At 38.2% G+C, this 27905-nt stretch overlaps 1 protein-coding gene across 1 annotated transcript in view; it reads right to left on the bottom strand.

Annotated features, from left to right (window-relative positions):
* utp20 (UTP20 small subunit processome component) overlaps nucleotides 1–27905 on the bottom strand; it is a 44276-nt gene that overhangs the window by 9345 nt on the left and 7026 nt on the right. Inside the window, exons 13-49 of the mRNA XM_055006414.1 lie at nucleotides 26994–27143; nucleotides 26686–26774; nucleotides 25662–25767; nucleotides 25429–25579; nucleotides 24424–24486; nucleotides 24154–24321; nucleotides 22791–22867; nucleotides 21640–21719; nucleotides 21205–21454; nucleotides 20037–20216; nucleotides 19569–19659; nucleotides 18780–18865; nucleotides 17999–18124; nucleotides 16673–16839; nucleotides 16098–16306; nucleotides 14997–15140; nucleotides 14831–14910; nucleotides 13581–13816; nucleotides 13329–13473; nucleotides 13129–13216; nucleotides 12708–12851; nucleotides 11960–12013; nucleotides 11726–11878; nucleotides 11465–11620; nucleotides 9988–10128; nucleotides 8760–8897; nucleotides 8547–8686; nucleotides 7483–7565; nucleotides 6412–6734; nucleotides 6184–6323; nucleotides 4923–5079; nucleotides 3562–3660; nucleotides 3265–3432; nucleotides 1662–1828; nucleotides 1424–1571; nucleotides 474–590; nucleotides 210–380 (exon numbers count right to left, since the gene is read on the bottom strand). Of these exons, the coding sequence (XP_054862389.1) occupies nucleotides 210–380; nucleotides 474–590; nucleotides 1424–1571; nucleotides 1662–1828; nucleotides 3265–3432; nucleotides 3562–3660; nucleotides 4923–5079; nucleotides 6184–6323; nucleotides 6412–6734; nucleotides 7483–7565; nucleotides 8547–8686; nucleotides 8760–8897; nucleotides 9988–10128; nucleotides 11465–11620; nucleotides 11726–11878; nucleotides 11960–12013; nucleotides 12708–12851; nucleotides 13129–13216; nucleotides 13329–13473; nucleotides 13581–13816; nucleotides 14831–14910; nucleotides 14997–15140; nucleotides 16098–16306; nucleotides 16673–16839; nucleotides 17999–18124; nucleotides 18780–18865; nucleotides 19569–19659; nucleotides 20037–20216; nucleotides 21205–21454; nucleotides 21640–21719; nucleotides 22791–22867; nucleotides 24154–24321; nucleotides 24424–24486; nucleotides 25429–25579; nucleotides 25662–25767; nucleotides 26686–26774; nucleotides 26994–27143 (5185 nt within the window). The remainder of the gene's footprint in view (nucleotides 1–209; nucleotides 381–473; nucleotides 591–1423; nucleotides 1572–1661; nucleotides 1829–3264; nucleotides 3433–3561; nucleotides 3661–4922; nucleotides 5080–6183; nucleotides 6324–6411; nucleotides 6735–7482; nucleotides 7566–8546; nucleotides 8687–8759; nucleotides 8898–9987; nucleotides 10129–11464; nucleotides 11621–11725; nucleotides 11879–11959; nucleotides 12014–12707; nucleotides 12852–13128; nucleotides 13217–13328; nucleotides 13474–13580; nucleotides 13817–14830; nucleotides 14911–14996; nucleotides 15141–16097; nucleotides 16307–16672; nucleotides 16840–17998; nucleotides 18125–18779; nucleotides 18866–19568; nucleotides 19660–20036; nucleotides 20217–21204; nucleotides 21455–21639; nucleotides 21720–22790; nucleotides 22868–24153; nucleotides 24322–24423; nucleotides 24487–25428; nucleotides 25580–25661; nucleotides 25768–26685; nucleotides 26775–26993; nucleotides 27144–27905) is intronic.

Raw genomic sequence — 27905 nt, forward strand, 5'->3', positions numbered from 1 at the left:
AGTGTTCCTTTAATTTTCTTAAGCAGTGTATATATCTCAGAAAACATTTGATAAATCAAGCTAAAATTTCACAGATATCCTATTAAATATCCATAGTTTATGACAAAAAGCTAAATCAGGGTTGATGAGGTAGAAGGAGCTAGAATATTTGAGGTAGAACTCCTTTCCAGCACTCTGGAATAAACACTCGTGTATTTATTATCGGATACCTTGAAGCAGCTCTGGACCAGCTGGTAGTTTTCCCCTCGAGCAGCTCCAGCCTTTGAATAATCCTTCAGCAGGACAAAGAGCTGCCGGGTCAGCTGGCCGGCATTCTGCTCCACTGCTGGAAGTGGAAACCTCAACAGGAAAGTGAAGGCAACCAGAGCTTCAGTGATCACCTGAGAAACACAAGAAGTTATTTGCAAGACCAGAACAAATGTGACCAACTAGTGATAGTAAAATGTATTTCTGAGAGGAGTAAACGTTAGTACCTTGACGTGCATGGAGTCGAGGCAGTCGAGCAGCAGCAGAACAAAAGGATCCAACATCTCCAGAGCAGATGCATCAGACGACGTCACTTTGGATTTCTTCAGACTCAAGTGAAGCAGCTGAGAAAGATTTTTAAAAAAAAAACACACAGGAGAGCTTTTTTTCAAACACACAAATCAATTCCTCTTTAACCCTCTGAATTCCAAGCAGTTTCTGGCTGTCTTTTTTTTTTTTTTTGAAGCTCACATTTTTATTCACTGTGGTCTCATTTTTCACTGCAATATAAAGTCTTGGACCTCTATGGAAACAGAACAACCAGGACTAGAAGTAGATAGAACACAAAGTTGTCTTTTATGCAGAACAACACATTTACAATGACAAAAACTATGCATAAAAAAGAAAAAAATATGGTTAAATTTGTTTATTTATTTGACAAAAGTGTAAAAAAAAAAAAATCTGGAGTCAACATGTTCAGCATTTTCCAAGTGCTCACACGTGTTATTAATAGTGGAAAAAATAAATGGTGGCTCTCAATACTGTAGCTATTTTACTGTTCACATTTTTTATTTGTTCATACCTGTCTCCTATCTGTTCAGTGTAAACACAGCCTGCAGTTCAGCCCAGCTAAACTGAAAAATCTCAGAATTTTCCTCATATGACTGTTGGTCACAAGTAAGTCAGTAATGGTTTATTAATTGTGACAAAAAGTGCGAAATATTTGCTTTTTTTCAGAATTGTGTTATTGCAAAAGTTGCGGCACTTAAAAGCGCATTAAGCATGAGCAGTTCAAGGATTGTTGGAAATTTCAAAATCTGACAGTAGTCTCTGTATTTGCAGTTTCTGGATCTGAAAAATGATGTAAATTTGATGATTTTGCCAGTGGGTTTTCTGGGTTTAAAAAGTGCAAGATGACAGTGTAAATATAAAATGCATGTCTTTAGACAATAAGCACCTTGAGTCCAGCGTCCACCAGGATGTGCATGTTGGTTCGGCTGCTGACAGGAGCTTTCTGGCCTCCTCTCTTGGGAGTCGGAGGCAGCAGGAGGCAGCTGGGAGGAGGAAGTCTGGGATCTGGAGGAGGCTTAGCCGATGCTTTCTCTCTGAAAACGCAGACATCATAAGGACTAAATAAAAAAAAACAAAGCCTCAGGGTGATTGATGGTATTTTCAGGTCTAGAGTGTAAACGTACCGGTCTCTCTTGGTGAGCAGCGGCAGACTCTGGCTGACCAAACCGTGGCTCAGCAGCAGGACGTCTTGTGAAGTCATTCCGGTGTTGACGAGGAGGCCGAGGATGAGTCGACGCAGAACAGCAGTGACCCGATTGCAAACTTTCAGACTGGAGGACGTCTCCAGGATCTGATCAGAGGGAAGAAGGAAGAGTGAGCAAGTACTTTACACCATGATGACAACTATTAACTAACCAAAAAACAACACGTTACATTTTACTTCAAAACAAATATAAAACACCCCCTACTTCCATGACTTTATGTTTTACTAGACTTTTTTTTAACACTTTGCGGGCCACAAATGTGCATTAGAAGATAAAAATAGAACCAAATAAACTATAAATTAGCTTCAGCGACAGAAGCTAACTTAGCTTGAGTTAGTCAGCAGTCTGAAACACTTTAGCTACAAGAGCCACTGCAACAGTGTAGATGATGGATGACAAACATTATATGCACCGACTGTTATAATTAAACTACAATGAAAATGAGCACTTAGTGTGTTTGGATACCATTGTTGTTACATAGTTAAGTTAGTTAGCTAGCTTGCAAATGCAAAAATAAACAAAAAAAAGTTAGATTTTTTTATATTTATTTAAATACCTTTTTCATTTGTTGATGTATTCAATTATATTTTGTCTGAATGCGCTTTACTATATATTTATGAATTTTGATAAACATATTGCATATAAATATGTGTTGATAACAAACTGAATTTTGAGAACTATAAATATAAATTTTAAAATAACGAGCAATTTAACCCTCAGAACTCTAAAATCCTTCCAGTTGGTTTTATAGACACGTGTTTTTTAGAAAAAAACTGCCAAAATCACACAGTTTTTCAAAACCAGAAATCGTGAAAACATAAAAAATCATTGAGTTTTGAACTTTCCGACAGTCCTTGAACTACTCAGCTGTGATGTGATCTTCCAAATCAAGGCTCAAATTCACAATATTTCATCAAATCATGTCTCATGTTTTTGTTCAGGTTTTTTTTGGATGCAGAAACTTCTGCAATTGTTTAAGACAAATTTCTCAATGAGACATGTAGCGCAAAGATTAAACATCACAATTGTTCAGCTTAGATTTGGTTAATTTTCCCAAAAGAACATCAAATCACAGCTGGGTAGCTCAAAGACCATCGCAAGGTTTAGTATCTGATGATTCTTTCTGTTTTACAGTTTCTGGTTCTGAGAAATCGTGTAAATTTGGCAATTTTTTAAGCTGTTTTTAATCAAACCCACCAGCAGGATTTGGAGTTCAGATTCGAAAAAAGGACAAATGAAAGCAAATTAATGTATAGTTCTGTGTCTGTTCTTTTAATTTAATTGACCAGATGTGATCATTTAACAGAAGGTTAAATAATGCAGTTAGACATGTCTTCCTCCTTTTAAAAACAGCAGCATTTTAAACTGAGAAAATATTTTTTTCTACAAAGTGAGAAAGTCCCTTTTTGTCTGCTTAAAGTTTTATCCTCTGAGTTTGACAACACAGATTTTTCTCTAAATAAACATGTCTTTTCTTGTTTCCTAAATCAAATCAAATCAAATCGAATCAAACCCTCCTGACCTCCTTCAGTGGCAGCATCAGTTTAGTGATGGTGTCTTTGCTGCAGAACTGAGCCAGCAGCTCGTATGAGTCCATGCTCTTGCTGTGTCGAGCCTCCATCAGCTTGGAGACGATTCCCTTCACCTCCTTCTCCTCAGCCACCGAACCGAACAGCTCGTTGTTAAAGATCTGATCAATAAGACCAAAGACGAATCAGAACAAAGACACACACACGTGAAAATCTAGCATGTAATTAAAAAACGTCCATCTAAAACAGATGTTCAGTGAGGTTTTAAACAGGGAGCAGAAGGTTCTTACGTCGATGAGCATGTTCATGCAGGGGTCCAGGTCTCCGGTGTTCAGGGTCGGACTGAGGGCAGATAACAGCTGGTAGACTGTGAAGGTTAACACATGGACCTGGATGGAGGAAGGACACAAACGGACAACACAACAGTGGTTATCTGACCCTGTTTGTTTCTCACGTTTAAGATGAAATGTTAAATATTTATGTGACACTGAAATATATTAAACTACTGTCAACCCTTAGCTGAATTATGTGTGTCTGCTGAATCAGAACAACCGTTAACCCTCTGAACTCCAAGCAGTTTCTGGGCCTTTTTCGCTCGTGTCACATTTTTATTCACTGTAGGCTCATTTTTCACTGCAATATAAAGTCCTGCACCTCTATGCAAACATCATAATCATGACTAGAAGGAGAGATGATGTCAAATCTGTGCAGGTCACAACATCTATTGCTGTCACGTCCGTGTGCAAAGTGGCCGGCCGCTACTCGAAAAAAAAAACAGACACCGGCCACGCGAATAAACTTTAAAAACATTAAAAGCCTATACTGTAACAGCGCTATTGTTAGATGTGCAATAAAAAACAACAACAACTAAAATACCCCCAATCACCGAGATGCGGATTCACATGGGACTAGTATTATCCCAGGATGTCGGTGTTTGGTGAAATATAGTAGGTAATTCGCAGGGGAATTATTACTTTACCAATTACCAACATGGCGCATTCGTACAGGATTAAGATCACCGACCTCCTCGGCAATTATTACAAATCACCAAAGGTCCCCAGGTAATACTAATCCTGTGCGAACAGGGCTATAGACTAATTTTACTCTATTTTGTTTCTACGTACTATACAAATTCTGCTTTTTATATTTGCACTTAGTTTCAATATTCCATTTTGCTCTGAGTAAACACTGACTGCAATTCAACCCAGTTCAGCTGAAAAGTTCCTGAACTTTTGTCATGTGACTGTTGTTCACAGCTGAGTCACTAATGGCTTTCCAATTGTGGAAAAATCACAGGTTTGTTTTTGTTTATCACAGGATCAAGTTAGAGCAATGGTTGATTTTGGGCAAAATTTTAACCAGTATTTTTAATTGATGGACAAAAAAGCGTAATGTCACCATTTTAAGCTTCGGTTTGGTTGATTTTCTCAACAGATTCTGATCATGTTACATGTGTTTAGTTCAAGGAATGTAAGAAAATTGAAAATCCAACAATATTTTCTGTTTTTAGTTTCTGGTTCTGAAAAACTGTGTAATTTTGGCAAGTTTTTAAGATAACATCCTTTTCAAACCCACCAGCAGGTTCTGGGGTTCAGAGGGTTAAAGTCTTTGTAGCTGTCTGCATGCTTGTATGTTTTGTGCGTCCTCCTACCTGGTAGCCTTTGACCAGAACACCCTGCATCTCCTTGAGCAGGTAGTGCAGATACCGGCAGCCTAAAGTCTCGATGATCTTCACCAGAGTTCCTCTCGCCACATCACGGATCTCCTGGAAACGGTTCCTCAGCAGGACACAAACCTTGATCAGGATCCTGGAAGAATCACAGATTAAAAAAAATGCATGTAAACAATTGATCAGAAGCTAAATTCTGACCGAAACGATGTAGACGCACAAAATCTGCAGAATAATTAATGTTTATCTATGTCAGGTCCCTAGAGCTTGTATTCAGCATATGCTTTGCTGTTCTGGCGGGTGGGTTTGAAGTGGAAGTTTTTTAAATAAATGCCAAAATTAAATGATTTGTTATAGCAAATCACAGTAAAAACGGAAAAAAAATTGTCAAATTTTCAATTTTCCGACCATTATTAAACTAATCACGTTTGACTGTTGGTTTAATCGGGATAAACAGCCAAATCTAAGCTTAAAATTAGGATATTTCTTCAAAACCACTGTGCCAAAAGTTTCAAATCAGACTTCTGCACATTATCTAACTAAAAAAAAATAATAATTTTTGGAGCGTTCTGATGCTAAATCTTCATCAGGCAAATCGTAGCCATTTCTATGGATGCCAAAAGTATTTTGGGAAGTTATTCAGTGTGCAGAAGTCTGTTGGAAACTTGGAGATAGACATGTCTTTCTCCTATGTACCGGCCTCATAAATGAATGTGCAAACATTTCCTTCGTCCCATTTAAACATCCACGAAAAACAATCCCTTTGCAGGAACCATGATTCTGTCAAAAACGAAAAATTCTGTGCTCCTCAGTGCAACTAAGAAGTCATGACTGACTCAGCTGGACCCAAGAGTTATGTGACAAAAATTCAAGAACTTTTCAGGTGAATTGCACAGAGGACATGGAATGTAAACAGTAAAACATTTATAGTATGTAGATCCACAATTTTTTTCCATTCTTGGTAACATCTGATGGCACTTACAGAACTTACATATTGATTCCAGGTTTTTTCAATTTTTGTAAAGTAAATAACAGAAATTCAACTTTCATTTTGTCTGTTTTGCTTTTTTTAACGATTTGATGAATTACAACTATGGCAAGACACACAGAAGTCATTTGAGTTCTTTCTCCTACTTCATGGCTGTTTTGTTTCTATAGAGGTGTAGGACTTTATATTATAGAAATGAATGAGCCCACAGTGGGTAAAAATGTGACAGGAGTGAAAAACAGCACAGCTGCGTACCCGGGCAGGTTGGCTTCCATCACATGTGGAGGAAGAGTCTGCATCAGTTTGACCATAGCGAAGGCGATCGGTATCCGGACCACCTCCTCGTCCTTCACATCCTTCGACTTCACTGCTTTGTGCTCCTCGTCGCGCTTCACCTAAAACAAACACATTTCTGCTTCTATTACACAGCTGAGGAAAGGTTTCAGAGCTGATGTCAACGCTGAGTGTGTTTGAACGTCGTACCTTTGCAGTGAGACACTTGTGCAGACGAGGCAGGACGCTGTCGGTCACACTCTGGTGAATCGCACCGATCAGAGACTCCAGCTCCTCTCGGCTCTGCGGCAGTCCGCTGGCCGCCGCCGCTAGTTTAGGAGCCGCCTGTTGCTTGGTTTTAGTGGCGGCAACTTCCTCTGAGCTGCCATTCATTTCCCCGTTAGCAGTTTCCATGGGAACATCAGTGGAAGCAGCCTTACTGTCAACCTCCATCGCTTCCTCGTCGTCGCTCGAGTCCAATTCGCCGGCTGGAGCTTCATCTTCACCATCTGCGTCGATGGTAACACGCCCAGCTTCTCAAAAAAATGGATTCATATTGTTTTATCTCATTGATCAGAATTAGTTTGTTTGACATAGACTTAATCACTACACTGGCTTCCTGTTAGTCAAAGGATAGAGTTCAAAATCTTACTCCTGGTCAAGAAAGCACTGAATGATATTGGACCAAAATACATGCTGGACTTATTATCTCCATATGAAGCATTCAGAGCCCTCAGGTCAACAGGGACAGGTTTACTGTGTGTTCCCAGAATCAGAACCAAAAATAGTGAAGCAGCATTCAGCTATTCTGCTCTTCACCTGTGGAACAAGCTTCCTGAACACCTGAAGTCTGCTCAAACCGTTGGCTCTTTTAAATCAGGCCTGAAAACCATATTGTTTACTTCAACTTTCTCTTAGATGCTCAATCTGTTTTCTTGTCTTTTAATGCACTTTTATGATCTTAATGTCTATTTTTATCTTTTATTTGTATGATTTTAATGTATGTCTACCTTTAAATCATTCGTCTGAATGTATTTCTTTGCCATTGTAAAGCACCTTGAATGTGTATAAACTGTGCTATAGAGATAAGAGATGCAAAATCAGCAGCACAAACCAGTTATAAGAACGCTTTTACACTCCTTTTCCCTGTTCCAGACGTTAGTTTTAAGACTTGTCATACACCTTAAAGTCAGGGAAACACAAAATTTATACAATAATACTATAAATGTGCATAAAAACAAGTATGAGCCGACACAGAAAGTGTTTGATAAAGCCACTCACCTTCTCTGGCTTTGGCAGCCTCCATTTCTTTGCTGAGGGTCTGATGGTCAAAATGAAAAGCCTCAAGGACAGTCACGAGCAAACTGAGGGAAGGGAGGTAAAAGAAATGTGAGGAAAGAAGAAAAAGTGTAAATAGAGACTTAATAAAAATTCTTCAATAATCTGTTAAAGTGTTAAAAGGAAGCAGGACATTTAAAGCTAACAAGACAGCCAAAACCAATGAGGTGACTAACTTCTGATCCCCAAAACCTGCCAGTATCTTTGAAATGCATGTTTTATTTTATTTTTTTAAATGGTAAAATTACACCATTTATTAAAGCTACAAGCTGCAAAAACAGAACAGACCTGCATACGTTCAACTTTATGTCATTTCTTGAACTACTCGTGTGATTTTTTGGGGGGAAAACTGACAAAATTGTAACTTTAAACTGTGGTATTTCATCAAAATTACTTTATTCTACAAGTCTTATTTTGTTAAAAAAAAAAAAAAAAAAAGCTGCTCTCATGATTTCTAGGTGGTTTAATGAAAAGCTAATTATAATTTCCTTTTTGTGATTTGAATACAGTAAAATTGTGTAATTTCAACAAATGACTACATGTAAAAATACTGATTGTTGATGTGGACATTATTTACAGCTTTGTCAATTTTTTACAGTGATTGTGTAAAAATAAATTAATATGGGTGGGTTTTTTTTGAGTGATTTTATTTAATATCATAATGTACAATGTAATATCTATAGTATGTAGAGTCATTATTGTTTTTTCAGTATTGGTAACACCTCTGGGAAAAATGTTGTACATGTTGATTGCAGTTTTTTTTTAAATTTTAGGAAAATAAATACTCAAACAGATTCAACTTTTGTTTTTCCTTTTCTGTGATTTACAGCAATACAACTGTGTCAAACTGTACAGAAGGCATTTTTTTTGGTTTTCTCTACTTCTAGTCATGGTTATGCTGTTTCTATAGAGGTGCAGGAGTTCATGTTTTGGTGAAAAATGAGCCCACAGTGAGCAAAGAACACCCAGAAACTACTTGGAGTTCAGAGGACTAAGGAAACACCAACCTGACAGCCAGTTTCTGATCGGCCTGTGACGTCTGCAGGATGTGGACGAAGTGTTTCAGGTAGTACAGATACTTAGACCAGGTCAGCCGGCGACACACAGCGCCGACCACCTCCACCGACGCCGATGTCATGTTCTCATGCTGCAGGTTTAGAGAAGATTGGTTAGACGTGCGAGTAAAGAAACAAAGAGCATCCTTTGTGTGTTCAAACCACCTTCAGCATCTTCTCGTCCAGCAGGGCCGTCATTGCGTACGGCATGATGTAGTTCTGGAGGGAACGAGGTGTCAACACCACGGCGCCCTCAGTCAGCTGTTTGGCCAACTTCCTCAGGGCTCGACCTCGACGGTGGATCTAAACAGTGAGAAAAAAACATGATTGCATATATTTATTAGTGTTTGTGGTGTTTATTTCTTATTTCTGACCCACAACTAAATTCATTAAAATGCTTTTGCTGAATTTTGAGAATTTCACCCATTTTCCGATCTGGGAATTTTATATATTTTGACCCTCAATTTTCTATTTTTTGTCTGGAAATCCATTTAAAGTTTCAGTATCTCCGGTAATATTTCTCCCACAGCTATGAAATTCGATGAGACAACAGACAAAAAAGTTTTAAGTAGGTCAAATCATCAAATTGCTAAAACAGAGACCACGTGTTCAATTACTGATCTTTGAAAATGGAAGAAAGTGCAAGATTTTCCATACGTTAGGTAAGGCAAGGTAAGGTAATTTCAACATGAAATCAACTTGAAACTTTGGACATATAAGGACAGTATACAGACTCCTTTACACATCAGTTTTTGTGCAGCTGACCAGTGATTATACATCACCATTTTGTCAAAAATGCAAAAAACTGAGGCTTGCCATTATTGCCACACATCAAGTTCTTCTGCTGTTAAAGTTGGTGAAATGTCAACAAAAGACTATTTTTATTAGGAAATGTGAATGCATCCATATACATGCATATATTTGCAGGAACTTTCTATATATCATCACTCTGTGCAAAGTTACAAGCCGTTTCCATGCTGTTTTCATGTGGAAAATTAACAACATGAGGCTAATTTTGCCTAATCAAATGTATCAATAAATTTTTCACTTTCTTCAGTTTTCAAGGGTCGTTAATAGAAAAATTGGCCTTTCCTGGAGTCATTTAATTACATGGATGTGATGGGAACTAGTTTGTCTATATCATCACCAAATTTCGTGCCTGTAGGAGTTATAATTCTGGAGAAATTTAACCTTAAATATGGCTACAGATAAGACATTGTAGAAGGTGAAAATATGAAAATTCTCAGGTGTGAAAACATATTAAACGCTAAAAAATATTTAATAGAACTCAGCTTTGAGTCACAAATAAAAAATTGGTAAACTAAAGTCTGAGACAGTGCAGTGATATATTTGGACTGACCCAGGTGAGAGTTTTCATTTTTTTTCCTCCTACCTGGATGTGCTTCATGTGCTCAAAGAAGTCAGACTCAGGGTCGTTGTAGTCGGTGAGCTGGACCAGATCTCTGAACTCTTTCTTGGAGGGAAACGTCTTCACCAGACAGGCGAGTACAGTGGTGTATTCATGCTGCACGCTCTGGTAGAAGAACAGAGGAAAGAAACCATTTTTAAACCAGCTTTCTAGTGAGTGAGCTTTTAATTACAAAAATGTACAAAAAAACACTCATTACTTTGTGGAAATGTGTTTTTACTTCACATCATGATGCTGCCACCACCATGCTTTACATCATGATGCTGCCACCACCATGCTTCACATCAAGATGCTGCCACCACCATGCTTCATATCATGATGCTGCCACCACCATGCTTCATATCATGATGCTGCCACCACCATGCTTCACATCAAGATGCTGCCACCACCATGCTTCATATCATGCTGCCACCACCATGCGTTACCTCATGATGCTGCCACCACCATGCGTTACCTCATGATGCTGCCACCACCATGCGTTACATCATGATGTTGCCACCACCATGCTTCATATCATGATGCTGCCACCACCATGCTTCACATCAAGATGCTGCCACCACCATGCTTCACATCATGATGCTGCCACCACCATGCTTCATATCATGATGCTGCCACCACCATGCTTCACATCATGATGCTGCCACCACCATGCTTCACATCATGATGCTACCACCACCATGCTTCACATCATGATGCTACCACCACCATGCTTCACATCAAGATGCTGCCACCACCATGCTTCACATCATGATGCTACCACCACCATGCTTCACATCATGATGCTACCACCACTATGTGTTACACCATGATGCTGCCACCACCATGCTTCACATCATGATGCTGCCGCCACTATGTGTTACACCATGATGCTGCCACCACCAATGCTTCACATCTTGATGTTGCCACCACCATGCTTTACAGTAGAGATGGTATGTTTGTGATTCTGGGTAGTGTTTGGTGTCCCCCAAACATAGTGTCTATTCTGACGGCCAAAAAGCTCAATTTTGGTCTCATCAGAACAAAGAAGTGTCTTTCATTTGAACTTAGAGTTCCTCATGTGTCTTCTGATGAACTTTAGTTTAACTGGTAAAGAACAATCAGCAGTTGCTGTATTCAGTCTCTCACATCACAGCAGCTGAAGCTTATAACTCCTTCAGATGAGTCATAGCTGTCTTGGTGGCCTCCCTCACTAGTCTCTTGCACAGTCACTCAGTTTTTGAGGACATCTTGCTCTAGGCAGATTTACCTATGTGTCATATTTCTTCCATTTTTACTGATACATTTAACTGTACTGTGAGGGATACAGTTCCTTTTTTGTAAATTCTTGTCATAAAAGCCACATTACAGTGACCACAATTCAATGTTGAAAAACCATAAAAAGTTCAAATTTCCAGGGGAGGTCAGTACTTCTTATAGGTAAAAACTGTGAGTGTATTTGTACCTCTGTCTTGCTGCGGAGCCCTTTGTGCACAGCGTCCAGGATGGTGTGTTGTACTACGTCCCTGTAGATCTGTTCTCCAGCACCGACCGTCGCCAGCTGGGTTATAATAGCAGACAGACACAAGGTGGCATTGTCTGCCAGCGACATGTCACTGATCTGCATCACAGCAGTGAAGAAATGAAAAGGGAAAGAAATTAATAAAACTTGGAATAAAAGTTTTCTGATGCTGATATGTTAGACAGTATTCTTTTATGTACTCGCCTCATATGTGTGGAAGCAGTTGTGTATGATGGTGTTGATGTAGTCCAGGTCCAGAGTCTGCATGTCTTTGATTCGCCCGGTAGCGCCTTGGAAAGCCGTCAGACGCACGTCGAAGTAGATCTCGTCCAAATGTCGACTGTCAAATGCATTAAGCTGAAAAGGAGATGTTTCAAATCAGTATCTACAGGTACATACTAGTTGAACATTAAATCTGAGTGGAGAAAATAATCTCACCTTTGTTGCTACATCAGTGATGTATGTGAGCGAAGGATCCAGATCTGACAGAGTCTGAAAACAGCAGCAGAGACGGTCAGAAAAATCTGGACAAACCATTGTCTACAAATAGTCAGCATTTTCAAGAATTTAGGGTTTTCTTTTCATTTGTGAGCATTATTTAAGACATAATCAGTTAATCTTTGAATTATTTTAGTACATATATGTAAACATTAACTTATTTTAGGTGGAATAATACACAGAGGATACAGGCTATCTGCTGCCTGTATCTCTGATGAGCCCTCAGAATCACATGACTTGCTAGCTGGTTTAAAAGGCTTGATATTTTTGAGAGTAGTCATCTAAGTCATACTATTTATCAGAATACTGCAGATTGTTTCACCACTTTAAACCTAATTTTCTATGTTTGGAGATTTTTAAATGATTAAAAATTGATTTAATGGTTAATAACAGTTTTCTGTGGTGCAGCAAATTCAGAACTTTGTGATTGCCAAATGTCAAATGCAGAATGTAATGATTTTGATGAAACATCACAATTTTAAGCTTAGATTTGGTTGATTTTCTTGACAACAGTACCTTACAGATGAGCAGTTCAAGGATCACTGGAAAGTTCGAAATCTGATGATTCTCTTTGTTTTTACTGTTTCTGACTCCGATGAAGGGTTCAATTTTGGTGATATTTTTAAAACTAAATTATAATCTTTTGGGTTTCAGAGCCTTAAATATACAGGCGAGTTCTCTGCTGTACCTGGAAGACGGAGGTCAGGGCCTGTCTGGGCAGCTTGTTGTGGATGATGGAGAAGAGCTTGGCGAGCGGTCGCAGGAAGGCGGACGCCTGCAAACACTGTCGCAGAAGGTTCTGGACGGTGGCCAGGATGTCGATCTCCGTCTCCTGAAATATACACAGTTATTTATTGAAACGAGCCTCCTCAAACACATTCCTGATGCCTAAAAATCCAGAATTAGATGACCAAAATCTCCTTAAATTTAAAGTAAACCATTTCTAGCTAACAATTTAATAACTAGAGATAGCTGGAGAAGCTGCTCCCAAACTAAAAAGCATAAAAAGGCCTTAAATTTTCATAAAATCTTAAATTAATATGAAGTTAATCTAATTTAAATGCTCTATACGGTGACAGTTTTGTAAAATATGAGGTTGTAAGTCTTACCTGAGGGTTGTTGCCTTTCTGGAGATAAGGAAGCAGCAGACTGATGAGCACCGAACTCTGCTCCCTGTCGCTAACGAACCGACTAACCCTGAAAGCAACAAAGAGAGAGACTTAACCAAACATTAGTTTAATCATCTTGAATAGAGTGTAAGGAATTTAAATCAATATGAACTGCAATATCTAACAGCCTGTTAACTCACTTGGAGAGGATGTTGAGCTCTTTGGCCACCTGAGCTCTGAACTTCTTCTTTTTGAGTCGGTCGGTGTTTCGTACGACTCCGCTGAGGTAATGCAGCAGCGTGGAGACGTGAGGCAGCAGCAGCCTGGAGCCTTGAGTCAAAGAATCTGGAGGGGATAAAACAAAATGCACGTTTAATTTTGACGAGCTGCAGCAACAACGACCCTAAAACAGATTTAAAAAAAGGTGTGCAGGAATATAAAGTCACTCTGACCTGCAGTGACTAGAGCGCCCTCTGCAGGCTGTGGAAACACGCCGCCGTTGACGCTGAGCTCCGTCTCGGCCTCCGAGGCGACAAAGTCTTCTGCTGTTGCTAGAGACTCGGCGATGTCCATCACCATGGCGATGGTTGCTGGGGAAGCATTCTTGGCTGAGAGGAGGGCGAAGACGTTGAGAAGGACGTCACACTCTGGGTGGTCCGGCTTCTGCTTGGCTAAGAGGGGGAAGTATCTGAGACAGAGAGGGAAAATGTCCTTTAATTTAAATAATTTCCTTCGGGTTTAATAACACTTTGTCTTGTCTTAATTCACATTGAACTCTAAAACCCACTAGCAGGTTTAAAAGGCTTGCTATTATTAGAAATAATGCCAAAACTAGATGATTTATTTGAAACTGAAAATGTAAAGACAGAAAAAATTGTCAAATTTCTAACTTTCCGGCGTTTCTTGAACTAATCATATGCGACTTTGGGTTTTCTTGGGAAAATTAACCAAATCTAACCTTAAAATCATGACATTTCATCAAAATCACTTTATTCTACATGTTTCATTTAAAAATTCCCTAAAAATTAACTGCGTGCACTAACCAGAATCTGCAAAAAGCTAAAGAATGACGTGCCTCTTAATGCAACAGTGAAGCCATTAGTGACTCAGGTCTGACCAACAGTCATATGACAAAAATTCAAGGACTATTCATATGAACTTGGCAGAACAACAGGCTGTGTTCACAAGAATGGAAACCAATCAAAAATGTCACTGTAGTAGATTATCTACAGTATGTGGAGCCACTATTTATTTTGTTGAAAAGACCTGTGGACATCCTTAAATTATATTATATGCGTTGATTCCATTTTTTTTAAATTTTGTAAAATGAATAATCAAATTCAGTTTTTATTTTTACTTCTTTATGATTCATGAAAGTATAAATTTGCTATACTTTGCAACAGACATTTTTGAGTTCTTTCTACTTCTAGTCATGATTGTTCTGTTTCCATCGAGCTGCACGACTTCATTTTGCAGTGAAAATTAGCTCAGTGAGTAAAAATGTGACAGAAAAGAAAAACGAAAAAAAAAAGAAAAAAGGAAACTTCAGAGGGTTAATTACCATTCAAAAAGGTGTAAATGTCCCCAAGTAAGCCAATAAAGTTTTTATTTCATAGGCATTTCTTTTGTCTGATAGCACAGTATAGATAATATTTAAATTAACCTATATTCCAATAAAAAAATAAACAGCACAGATGCTAACCTGGCGTTTTTGCACCACACATGGATGAGTTTGAGCAGAGGGGTGGGAGAGTAGGGGCTCTCAGTGGGGAGACGACACACCTGCACATAGAAGATATTTAAACTTAGAGGTGAACAGGAACCGTCTGGACAAAGAAAACAAATACATTAGTTGTTGCAGCCTGTACCTGAGGCCAGACGACGCCCTCAAACACGCCGTCTATCTCATCTGGGCTGAAACTGTAGGAGTCGAAGCCATCGAAGAAGTCCTGGATCCTCAGGATACCAAGTCTCCTCAGGTTCTTCAGAGGACTGATGCAACCGGCTCGTAGCTGAAAACAAGAAAGTACACAAGACTATCTTTAACCCTCTGAACACCAAGCAGATTATAGGCACCTTTGCTCATTTTGACTCACTCTAGAGTGATTTTTTCACTGTAATATAAAATCCTGCACATCTATAGTAATGACACAACCACGACTATAAGTAGAGAGAACTCAAAAATATCAGTATAACAAAGGTGCAATGCCATAAATCGTAAAAAACACAAAGATAAAGTAGAATTTTATGGACTCATGATATTATAAGTAATAATAACAGTATGTATTTACCAAAAAATGTGCCCAGAAGTGCTACAAACACAAAAAAAAAGAGGGCTTAACTTGCTATAGATAATTATATTTTTAATTTGTTTCTATACGTTTCCTCTTTGGTGTATATAAGCACAGCCTGCAGTTCAGCGGAAAAATCCCAGCTTTTTTGTGATGTGACTGTTTGGCGGCAGCTTTGTAAGCTTTGTGTTAGCTTTCTAGTAGCTTCACACCTGCACCAAGAAGAACAGAATTTTGCTTTTTTTTCAGAATCTCCTTAGCATGAATGATTTATTTTCGGCAAATTTTAAAATGAGACACGCAGAATGAAGTGATTTCGATGAACAGTCACGATTTTAAGCTCAGATTTACTTAATTTTTCAGGTGAAACTGACATTTACGCATGATTAGCTGAAGAAACACAGAAAATACGAAACTCTGACGATTCATCCTGTTTTTACAGTTTGTAGCGTTGATAGACACTATTTGTTTTTTGTGATTTTTAAAAATATAGCATGCCTTTCACACATGCGAGCAGGCTTTCGGGGTTCAGAGGGTTACAAATTTCTTGTCCAGAGAGGAACAAGGAATTAGACTGTTAAAAAAAATCTCATGACAAATCAATGCTGTTGTGTTAATATAATCTAAAATGAAAGTAAAACCAATACATATCCATGCAGAAACAGTGATCCTGGTTACCTGGTCCCTGCTGTCCAGGATTTTTGATACAGAAGCGGTGACACACAGCAGGATCTGCAGCACTTTGGGCAGGTAGGTGTGGATGAGGTGGCCCAGTTTCTGGATCACCACATTGATGATGTTCAGCAGACTGTGCTGGCGGCCCAACGGCAGGACGGCACCGAGGTCTGTCTCTGATACCGACCTCTGAACTGCAGCCAGACACGAGCCTGAACACACAGAGGAGGAGAAGATGGATTAAATTTCTTTGAATAAATTCACTAGCTCAAGGCAGATTTCTTTCATTGCATCATTCCTATTATACCACCACATATATGAGAGAGGAGGAACCTTAAATTTGGATATACACTTGTTAGGAACATGTGAATCTGGATTTTTCCGCAAATTTTTCTGATACATTTTGCTGTGGACACGTTTTAGGTCCTTTAAATGTTCCCAAAATGATTTTACAGCTTGACAACAAGCGCAAACATACAGCCAGAGTCACAGAGAGCAAAAAAGCACATGAACAGTAGCTTTAGCTGAAGCTGTGTGTCTGAGATTTTATTTTTTTGTCCACAACAGATGTTTTCTACCTTGGCTGTGGTGGCAGACGGGCTCCAGCAGCAGGTCGATGAACATTCCCAGCTCCTCAGCCTGGCAACCTGCCAGGAATCGGAGGATGATGGAGGACCGGGTGGCGGCGCTTGCCTTCCCCTGGAACTTACTGCCGGCTTTAGAGCGCAGACGTCCGAACAGGATCCTGCAGCATACAAAAGCAACACAGGGCTGGTAACGTAAACTTTAAATTCTACAAAATTAATCTGAAACATTATGTGAAAAACAGGGAAAATACTGCACATTCTTGTATTTAATAATAAGCACCATATGTAAGAAAATGTTGGTATGAAGCAGCCAGCAGCAGAGGACAAGGCTGCTTCCATGTAAACTACTATATGAATAATGAATGAGGCACAGGACTATTCTTCTTAAAAACCATCCACAATTTTAGTGTGGGAGACAGATTACACATACGGTCACATTTTTTGTTTATAAACCCTGCTGCTTCTTTAAAATAGATTCCTTTAAATGTGCAATATACAAGATACTATCAGCAATCAGACGTAAAGATTTAATGGAATAATCTTCAGCAGAGTGAAGTTTAACTCCCTTTATGTGTGTTGTAATCTGAGTTTCTTTGCTCTGGTAAATGAATGTCAGTGTATATGTGTTCCTCCCATTGAAACTGTTGGCCCTCCCCATGATTATAAACACACCACAGCATAAAGAATCTTTAACATTGCAATTTAATCCTACTGATTTTACTATTTACGTTTTTCATTTGTATCAATACTTGTCTCCTATCAGCTTTGTATGAACACAGCCTGCAGTTTAGCAGAAAAGCCTGTAATGGTTTCATGGTTGACAAATGTTTTAAGATGTTTAGAATAAAGTCTTGAAATATCACGCTTAGATTTGGTTAAGTTTCCTAACAGAAAGACAAAGCTGTACTATCACTGGAAAATTCAAAATATGAAAATTTTCTTTATTTTCATGGCTACTGGCTCTGATAAGTGTTCAACTTTTGGTGATTTGTTTTTTAAAGATAACATGCCTGCCAAACCTGCTGGCCAGTTTTGAGGTTCAGAAGGTAAAAGGAAAAGCTTGCGCTTTTTTCAGAAACATATTTGTTTTATTGCTGAGATTTAGACGCAAAGGCGGACAATAAGCAAAAACTTAGTTTAGCATAAAGAAAGAAACAGAAGGACTAAAGGCTGTTTGTTTGGCTGCTTCCAGTTTTTACACTGGTTTAGCTCAACTGTTGGCTCTAGGTATATGTACATAAGAAACACAACCTATTTATTTAAAGGGAGCTGAGAAAAACCCCAAAAAAGTATTTTCAACACAAACATGTACAGTACCTCATGAGAAGTGGGATGAGTCGGCCTCTGTGGGAAGCATCAACTACTCCAGTTTCCTCAGAAATGTTGAAATGGACAATTTCCTCTTTGAAGTGTTTGTCTTCAAGGAGCCTCTCAAGATTTTCCCTGAATAAAAATACAAAGAGCAGGGTCACCGAGGATTGTAGTGGTTTAACGTCTTACTAAAAAATATATCAGCAGGATTTATTCATAATGTAGCTATAAAAGCATCAACAGAGTGTAAATGTCCATGTTAGAGGTCCTAAAATCTCATTTAAGTTTATTGATTTGCCAAGAAGAGTGACCTAATCAACAGAAAGATGACTGTAAATGAGCCACAGTTCACCCTATAAGCTAATTTTTGCCATAAAATTACCATTAAAACATGAACACACAAAAAAAGCAGAAAAACATGAGTCTGTACACTGGTTTCTGTCACCGTCCTGAAAGTAGGTCAGTGTTACAGCCTGATTCTGAACAAAGCTCCTCACATACAACCATCTGTAATAGAAAACTTCCTTCGGAACTGTACATCCGTCTGCAGGCTGGCTGAATGTGAGGTAAAAGGATAACTTGATAACAGACAGCAGAGGGCATAATGTCAGCAGTTTGCATTCCTCTATCTGTAACTGTAGAGGTTTGATGATGACTAAATGATCAAACAAGCTCACAATAAACCCTAAGAAGAAGACAGAGAAGCTGCAGACTGCTGCTGCCAAAGAAATATCATGTTTTTGTTGTTTCTGTCAGTCTCTGAAGGTGACTCAGGTCGTTTTCTTACTTGTACGGTACAACGTTGGCGTCCTTGTATGTGAGAACACAATCCAGCGACACTCGCTGAATCTGCTGATCCTGATGGCAGAGCAACTGGAAAAAAAACACAAAGAAAGAGCAAAGGAGAAATTTAGCATGTTGATTTGAAGCCAGAGAAATATTCAACATTATCCCTCTAAACCACAAAACCTTTGGGCCAGTCTGAAAAGCTGCAAATTATATCATTTATCAGAGTGAGAAACAGTAAAAATTGTCAGATTTTTGACTTTCTGAAGGTCTTTGAGCTAATCATCTGTGATATATTGTTCAGACGAGTTAAAAATCAAGGTGTTTAAATAAAATCACTTTAGTCTACATGTCTCATTTAGAAATTCGCAAAAAAACCAAAACATTTGCACTATCAAAATTCTGTAAAAAAAGAAAAATTCTGAATTTTTCAGCACAACTGTGAAGCCATAATTATTCAGCTGCAATCAACAGTTTATTTTATGTATTCAGAAATTTGCCAAAAACAAATTGTGTAAAACAGATTCTATAAAAAACAAAAAATTCTGCCCTCCTTGGTGGAACCATTAAGTCATTCATGACTCAGCTGTGACCAAGAGTCATGTAGCAAAAAAAATCAGGGACTGCAAAATTACTATGATTAGAGAGGAAAACAGACATGACATTGCAGTTTCTAGCAGCTCTTGTGTGTGTGTGTGTGTGTGTGTGTGTGTGTGTGTGTGCGTGTGTGTGTGTGTGTGTGTGTGTGCGTGTGTGTGTGTGCGTGTGTGTGCGCTTGCAGTTTGATTACCTGGTTATAGAGCTCACTGAGACTGCTCTCTAGATATAGAGCTCGAGGGTTGGTGAATTTGGCAAACACCTTCAGATGGGCAATAAGCTGTCTGGGAAGGAAAAGACAAATGCAAACAAAGCTTAAGACAAGGAGGTGGAAAGCATTCTTCTGTTTACTGTACTATCAGCAACAGGTAACAAAGAAACATGCTGGCACTTTATTCTGAATCTATTTTTTATTTATTCAGGCACATTAGTAGAAACGCCAACTAGTTTCAACCTACAAGGTCTTGATCAGCTGGGAAAACAGCAAAAACGATTATTAACACTAGTGGCTCTTTGAAGACATATTACTGATAGTAGCAAAATATAAAGAAATAACCATCATAGTTACATCAGAAATTTAGTATGCAGTAAAAACACTGCAAGTCATACAGAATCCTCTCAAACACAAGCTAATTCCTCTGTATTGAACTTGAATTCTTACTTGGCAGCAGCTCTCCTTGGAAATGTCTTCTTCTGCTGCCTTCCTCCCTCCTTGGCCTCCTGCTCCTCTTCCTCCTCTTCACCCTCCACATTCATCCCCGACTCCTCTGGAGCATCATCGTTCTTCTTCCTCAGGTCCTGAGTCGGCGCCACCAACAGGTCGGCGGGATAAAACTCATTCCTGCCAACAAGAAAACCGTCAGCAACGTCTGTGTACAGGCAATGTGATATCTCCATGTACGCTGATGACACTGTTGTTTATATTCATGGAAAAACTGCAGAGCAGGTTGCAAACAAGCTAAAGGATGTGGTTATCAATTGAGATAGCAAGTTCTTTAAGAATACAAATACATAGGAGAACATTTAGATTCAAACCTTAGTTTCAAAGTCAACATGAAAGAGGCTATAAAAAAGGTAAAATTCAGTTTGGTAAACTTTAGGTTTCTTAGAAAGTTTCAAGTTATCAAGCGAGACATCAAAGACAAAAAAATTCAGACAAGACGCCTTTCAGTTTTAATTATTGCCATATTTTAAAGACATATATTCTGCTTGTTGGGAAAATTTCATGAAGTACAAAGATATGTGTGTAGTTTAGAAGATTTTGCGTGGATTAGTTTTTTCTTCACTGCCAGACTACATTGATTTCAAATGAATTGCAAGCAGAAATACGAGAGGCAAGACTGCATGATTTTTACCAGGCAGGAAAAACACATTTAGTCGGTGAAATGTGTTAAAGAGTGCAGAATTTTATTTTTTTAAATAATCTACTTAGTGGAAATGGTTTATTTTTGGCAAGATTTAAATCAGATGTGTACAATTAAGTGAGTTTGACTAAACACTATAATTTTAAGTTTAAATTATGTAGAGTTTGCAGACCAAACAGCACATCACAGGTGGTTAGATCAAGGACCATCATAATATTGAAAATCTGACAATTCCTTATGTTTTTACAGTTTCTACGTTTTAAAAAAATATATATATAACACACATTTCAAACCTGCTTGTAGGTTTTGGAGTTCAGAGGGTTAATGTGCAATGTCCTTTTTCAAAAAAAAAATAAATAAACTTGAACTCAAGATCTGATTCTCACACATCTTCCTCTTACAAACTTTTAGAAAAATGTCAATCGAGACAATTTTTTGTCTACAATCACCACCGTAGACACCGACCTGATGAACCTGAGCAGTAGTGGACTCAGTTCGCGGCTGCGAGGTTCCACCCGGTCGGGGAACTGGGCCATGGCTCGCCACAACAGGCTGCGGAAGTTTGGGAAGTCCGTCCTCTCGCTGGGGTCGGAGGTCGACTTGAGCTGCTCTAAGAACAGAACCCCGACGTCCCCACTTTCAATGACATCACAGCCCGGCTCACTTGACTCTTCGTTGTCAGCTTCATCCTCATCATCCTCTTGCAATTCCTTTTCTATGAAACACAGAAAGAGAAATTTGCTTTCAACATTTCTTTTGCAGATTTATACTTAGCAATGTAATGCTTTCACTGCTAAATACATATACAAACATCACACTGTGCTGATGTTTTGACAGAAGCATTAAACCTGTGTAAATAACAATATTTTGCACCAGAATCCTCCAACCAAGCAGTCTTACCAGCCAGCCCCGCCACCATCTCCAGCTGTTCATGATAAACTCTCCAGAAGTCCTTGTTGTCCATCCCTCTGGCATGAGTCCTGTTAGAAAGGAAGGAAGAAACTTGTTCATGCGGACATCTTACTATGTCGAATAATTGTAGTATTTATTAATCCTCTGACAGTCCTTGAACTACTCATCTGCGACGTAAAATTTATCAAAAGACAAAATATTCTAAATCTAACCTCAAAATCATGACCTTTCATTCAACATCACTTTATTGAACCATCACATTTTTTTTTACATGCCAAAAATTGACTGTTTGCATAAATCAGATTCTGCAAAAAAAAAAAAAAAAAATTCTGTGCTCATCTGCAGAATTTTGAAGCCATTCGGGATTCAGCTCTGATCAACAGTTATGCGACAAAAATTCAGAAAGTTTTCAGTTGACCTAGGTTGAACTGCAGGCTGTGTACACAGAGCAGATATGAGACAAATACAGAAGCAAATTAAAAAGGTACGTAGTAAAGTGTCTATAATATGTGGAATCACCATTTTCATCCAAGCAAGAGTTATACCTGCGGGCACCTGAAATATTGTTGTACATATTGATTCAAGTTATTTATTTTTTGGTAACATATATTATTATTCTACAAAATCCAACTTTAGTTTTCTTTGTTTGTTGAAGGCATTATAACTATGCAATACTACACAGAAGACATTTCTGACTTCTCTCTCCTTTATAATTATTCTGTTTCCATATAGCGGCAGGACTTTGTATTGCAGTCAAAAATGAGCCCACAGTGCGTGAAAATGTGACACTTGAAAAAAACATTAATGAACATGGGAAGGCTTAAAGCAATTCAGTGTTGTATTTTGTTGCTTTCTTCACTGAAATCAATGTGTTCAGAGGTGCAACTGACAAAGTCCATAAAAACATTGCATGTGTTAAAGCTGCAGTAGGCAGAAATCTGGAAAAGACAAAAAAAGTGCCACTTGTAACTTGGAAACTTTAAGATTAACTTGTAGCTTTGAAATCCCCCATCATGGACTAAACCTGCCAAAGCAACATGCGGAAAGGTAATTATGGAATTTTTGTGATACCTAAAAGTGCTGCCTTCTCCATCTTTAATCACTCTTAAATTAATATGGAGAGATTTCTTTACACTCACACGAGAAGTTCGATGACTGCATCCCACAGCGGCCTGAAGTTGACAAACAGCATCGCTATGAGGTAACGGAGGGGCGCCTGAAGGAAAACAAGATGTGTCATCATGTTGTCTTATAACACAAAACCAACAAGACTTTAAACAGCAGCAACACAGCAAATACATCTAAAACAATCTGTGAGATTCCTCGAAAGCAGGGGTGTCAAATTCATTTTAGTTCAGGGGTCACATTCAGCCCAGTTTGATCTGAAGTTGGTTGGACCAGTAAAATCACAGCATAATAACTGATAAATAACCACAATTCCAAATTTTTCCTTTTAGTTCAAAAACGTCCATTCTGAAAATGTTCACAGTTAAGGAATTATCTTTTTACAAAACATCATGAACAACCTGAAATTTCTTTAAAAAATAAATTCAATTTCAGCAACATTATGCCTTAGTTTATCATTTACATATTAAAACTTATAGATCACAGTTTATCTACAAAGGTACAAAACATTTAGTCATCTGGAACTGAATGATATAGTATTTTACTTTATGATCAAAATGACAAAAAAGGACAAAAAACAACAAAAACAAGACAAAATATTACAAAAATGAGACACAAAATGACAAAGGCAAGAAACAAAATGACAAAAAATGAGACAACACGAAACAAAAGAGACAAAAAATGAAACAAAAAAGCTAGAAAGCAACAAAAAATGGACAAATGGCAAAAATTAGGCAAAAACTGACAAAAGCGAGAAACAGAACAACCAAAAAATGAGACAAACGACACAAGCGAAACAAAAAACACCACACAACAAAAAGCACACACAAATCAACGACTAAAGCAAAACACAGAATGACAAAAATGAGACAAAAAAACACAAACGAGACAAAAAGGAAACATAAAACGGCAAAGACGAGAAACAAAAAAAACTAATGAGACAAACGACAAAAACAAGACAAAATATTCCAAAAATGAGGCACAAAATGACAAAAGAGCAATGAGCAATCTAGTATTTTACTTTATTATCAAAACAACTTGTCAAGGTCTAAAAATTATTTAAAATTTATAGTTTTACCAATTTACAGTTAATGTCTTCTCTGTAATTTTTACACTTTACAAAATTGTCCCGTGGGCCGGATTGGACCCTCTGGTGGGCCAGTTTTGGCCCGCGGGCCGCATGTTTGACACCCTGCTCTAAAGGCAAATAGGTAGAATTGAATGCCAAGTCCTTCATCTACGGGAGCCAAGTACAGACATTTCAGCTTTTTTTGTTTGATCTTCTGAGAAAATTAGAAAACATATCAGAAATCATATCACCAGAATAAATGGTCAAGGTGATTTTCCACACGAACAGAATATAAATCCTCTCTTTACCTGCTGGAAGGCTCCCGGTGGTCCTTGTGGAAGACTTCGCGGCACCAAATCGTGTCTCAGCTTACGAAGGTGAAGCATTTTGTCTCTGTAGTCCTGAACTGAAGCTGGAACCAGCTCGGCCTGCAGGCAAACTGCAAACACCGGCTGCACCTCGATGTTCTCCTCACCCTGGAGGAAGCAGCAGACACTCACATGAATAAATACACCAGTTTGTTTCTAAAACTCTATTATTTAAATGTAGAGAATCTGCAGGTGGATTGATGGTCGTACCTCAGTCGGTGGAGGAAGGTCAGCCTCGAATTGAGAGAAGATCCTCAGAGTCAGCAGGCGGATCTGAGTGGAAAAATAATCAACAAATGAAACTGGTGATCAAAATTCAAAACATTTCTTTGTAAACATGTTTATATTGTTCTTCAGCACCACCCAAACACAAGTTTTAGGTGGTGAAATAGCGTGAAAAGTTAATCCTCTGAAATCTTAATATTTTCTGGTAGTGTTTTTGCTCCTGTCACATTTTAATTCACTGTGGGCTCATTTGTCACAGCATTATAAAGTACTCTATGGAAACAGCACAACAACTAGAAGTAGAGAGAACTCACAAATGCTTTCTGTGCAATTTGACAAAGTTATAATGCCATAAATCCTATGAAAGTAAAAGAAAAGTTGGTTTTGTTTGGTTATTTATTGTATATGAATCAAAATACCTGGATTCAATATGTAGAACATTTTCCAAGTGCCCACAGATGTTACAAATACTAGGAACAACTGGTGACTTTATACTGTAGATATTTTACTGCTTATTCTTTGTAAACACTCTCTACAGCTCATCAAAGTCTCGGAATTTTTGTCATATGACAGTTGCTCACAGTTGAGTCACTAATGGTTTCATGGTTGCACTCAGGAGTACAGAATGTTTTGTTTTTTCCAGAATCTAGTTAATGCAAATGCTTTGTTTGTGGCAATTTTTTTAATGAGTCATGTAGAATAAAGCAATGAAATATTACAACTTTAAACCTAGATTTGGTGAAATTTTCTGATGGACTGGCACGTCATAAATTAGTAGTAGTTCAAGTGGAGTTGGAAAGTTGAAAATCCTACAGTTCTTTCTTTTCACAGTTGCCTGCTGTGATAAATGGAGTGATTTCGGTCATTTCTTGGAGATATTTGCATTTCAAATTTGCCTACAGGTTTTGGGTTTCAGATGGTTAATAAAAAATGATATTTGTATGTTTGGTGACCTTTTAACATCGTCTGTTTGCATGATCGAAGACAGACCTTGGAAATGTTGGAGGAGAGGTTGCCATGCAGCATCTGGTAGCGCTCCAGCAAAGCATTGTGGGAAAGATGCTCTGAAACGCCACTGAGCGACAGCCGGGTGTAATACAAATCTCCCAGCAGCAGAGCCGACAGGTCTGTGGGAAACTTTCTGCAGCGATAATGAAGAAAACATTTAAAAGGAGGTCTAAAACTAATGCAGAAATCATTTGCACACTGAGATTGCTGCTTACTGTAGGATGGAGTTGATCTTTTCCACAGTGACCAGCGACAGCAGTTCAGCCGAGCTGTCCAGAGAAAGGAGGCAACTCAGAGCCTGTCGGGCTACGAACAGAGCAGCTGGAAGAAGAGAAACAAGCGTCAATCTCAAATACACAAAACTTCTATTAACAATTTAAAACCTTTATTCAACTCTCACACTGAAAACATGAACTGATTTAAAGGGACTGAACCGGAGGCACCGAGAGTCATTCAAATTCTCTCCTATTTACAGATCAGACACTAAAAACAGACAAGCTGAACACATACTTCAGTTTCAGCAGCTAAATTAAATCAGAGTTTTAGAAATTCTTGCATTTTTACACAAACTTTGGGACTAACTTCAGTCAAAGAGTTACAACTGGTGTAGACTGACGAGGCAAACTGTGGTTTATTCCTGCATAGAGGGATTTCTGAGGTTTTAGACAGCACCAGAATTATAACAATCAAAACAAAAAAAAAGTCCAAAAGGTTTTTAAAAATCCACTTTTAAAATCAGGCTTCCTCATTACATTTTAACAATCTTGTTTAAAAAAATATTTTTTTTTTTTAATTTTTCACTGTCTTTCCTAATGTTCTATTGTCTCATTTTACTGTTTGTTGCTTTCTAATTCTTTGTATATTTTAATGTATTAGTTTTTAAAGGTGCTATAGAATTAAAGTTCATTATTATTGAAAATAACTGAGAAATTCATGGATTTGTGTCAAAAAAAGGAACCAAGACTAAGTGCTTTTACTGTATGTGCACAGTCACCTCCCATTTTGGCCCATTTTGAGCCAAAAAAACCCACAAATTTGTGTGACTGCTTTGATAATTGATTGAATTCACATATTATTTTTTGCTATTGTCTATCCTCCAGACTGACCTTTGACAAATTAATCAATTACTTTATTGAGTCTTACTGAACGATCAATCCAACATGTTGCTACTTGTGTTTTCTAAAGATTTTCATACACGGTGGACATTAAAACATCGTAACAAGACAAGAAACATCAAACCTTTCCCCAGCTTCTCTGTCTCGATCTCACACAGGAGGTGGTTTAAGAAAGCAGTCACAGCAGGAACAATGCTGGCTGGAGGCAGAGGTCTGAAAACAGAAGGATAACAGGTCATAACTGTCACATTATTGAGAATAAATATAACTCTGTTTTTCGCAAGTGGCCTATTTGTAAACCCTTAACATTCCTTCACTACCATTTAGCATAATAAGCTTTATTCTCTTCTGTCTTCCTGACTGAAAGACATATTTTACTAGTAACTATTACTGGTAGGGCTGTAATGGTGCATATATTTTACTCGTTAATACCTGAGGTGTGGCAGCAGCACTAGAGCAGACCATGGCAGCGACAGGTCCGTGATGGACTCGTTCTGCTGCTCAGGAAGTTTGATCAGCAACAGAACCAGCTCTGGAACTGCAGGCTGTTCTGATGTGTTCGTCTCCTTACTGCTGAACACTCTGGAAAAGGGGAAAACACAATTACTTCATGGAAAAATGACAGCTTAACATGTAGCCTGCTGGACCCCCAACAGTTTCTGGGTGTTTTTTTCTTTGCTCCAGTCACATGTTGGCACATTTTTTTACTGCAATATAAAGTCTAGCACCTCTATGGAAACAGCACAACTGTGACTACAAGTAGAGAACTAAGAAATGTCCTTTGTGCAGTATCACACAATTATAATGCCAATAATCATGAAAAAACAGCAGAATTTCTCTGACAATTCTTTCATAAAAATTAAAAAAAAATTTTAAAAAATGGAATCAACATTTATGTCATGTTTCCAAAGTGCTCACAGGTGTAACCAATATTGGAAAAAACGTAGCTTTACATGCTAAATAAATAAAAATAGATATTTTACAACTTACGTTTAAACAATCACTCTAAACTAAGCGTTTTTAACAAGACTTTGCCCACCATCTCTAGAAGGATGTTTCACCATGCTGAATGTATTTTCCAATAACTTGCTGACAAATTTGCTCCTCTGTACACTGTTTTTGAGCCGTGCTGCATTTATTTTATTGCTCAAACATGTTTTATGGTACTGATATTTAGAAAAGTGGTGACTCTAAATATCATAGACGTTTTACTACTTAGATTTTAAATCATTCTTTATGCTTCTCTCCTGTCTGTTCCGTGTAAACACAGCCTGCAGTTCAATCAAAACGTTCCAAATTTTGGTTGTGTGACTGTTGGTCACAGCTGAGTCATTCAGGGATGCA

This window comes from Amphiprion ocellaris, chromosome 21, assembly GCF_022539595.1.
Source record: "Amphiprion ocellaris isolate individual 3 ecotype Okinawa chromosome 21, ASM2253959v1, whole genome shotgun sequence".
Classification (NCBI taxonomy): Eukaryota; Metazoa; Chordata; class Actinopteri; family Pomacentridae; genus Amphiprion; species Amphiprion ocellaris.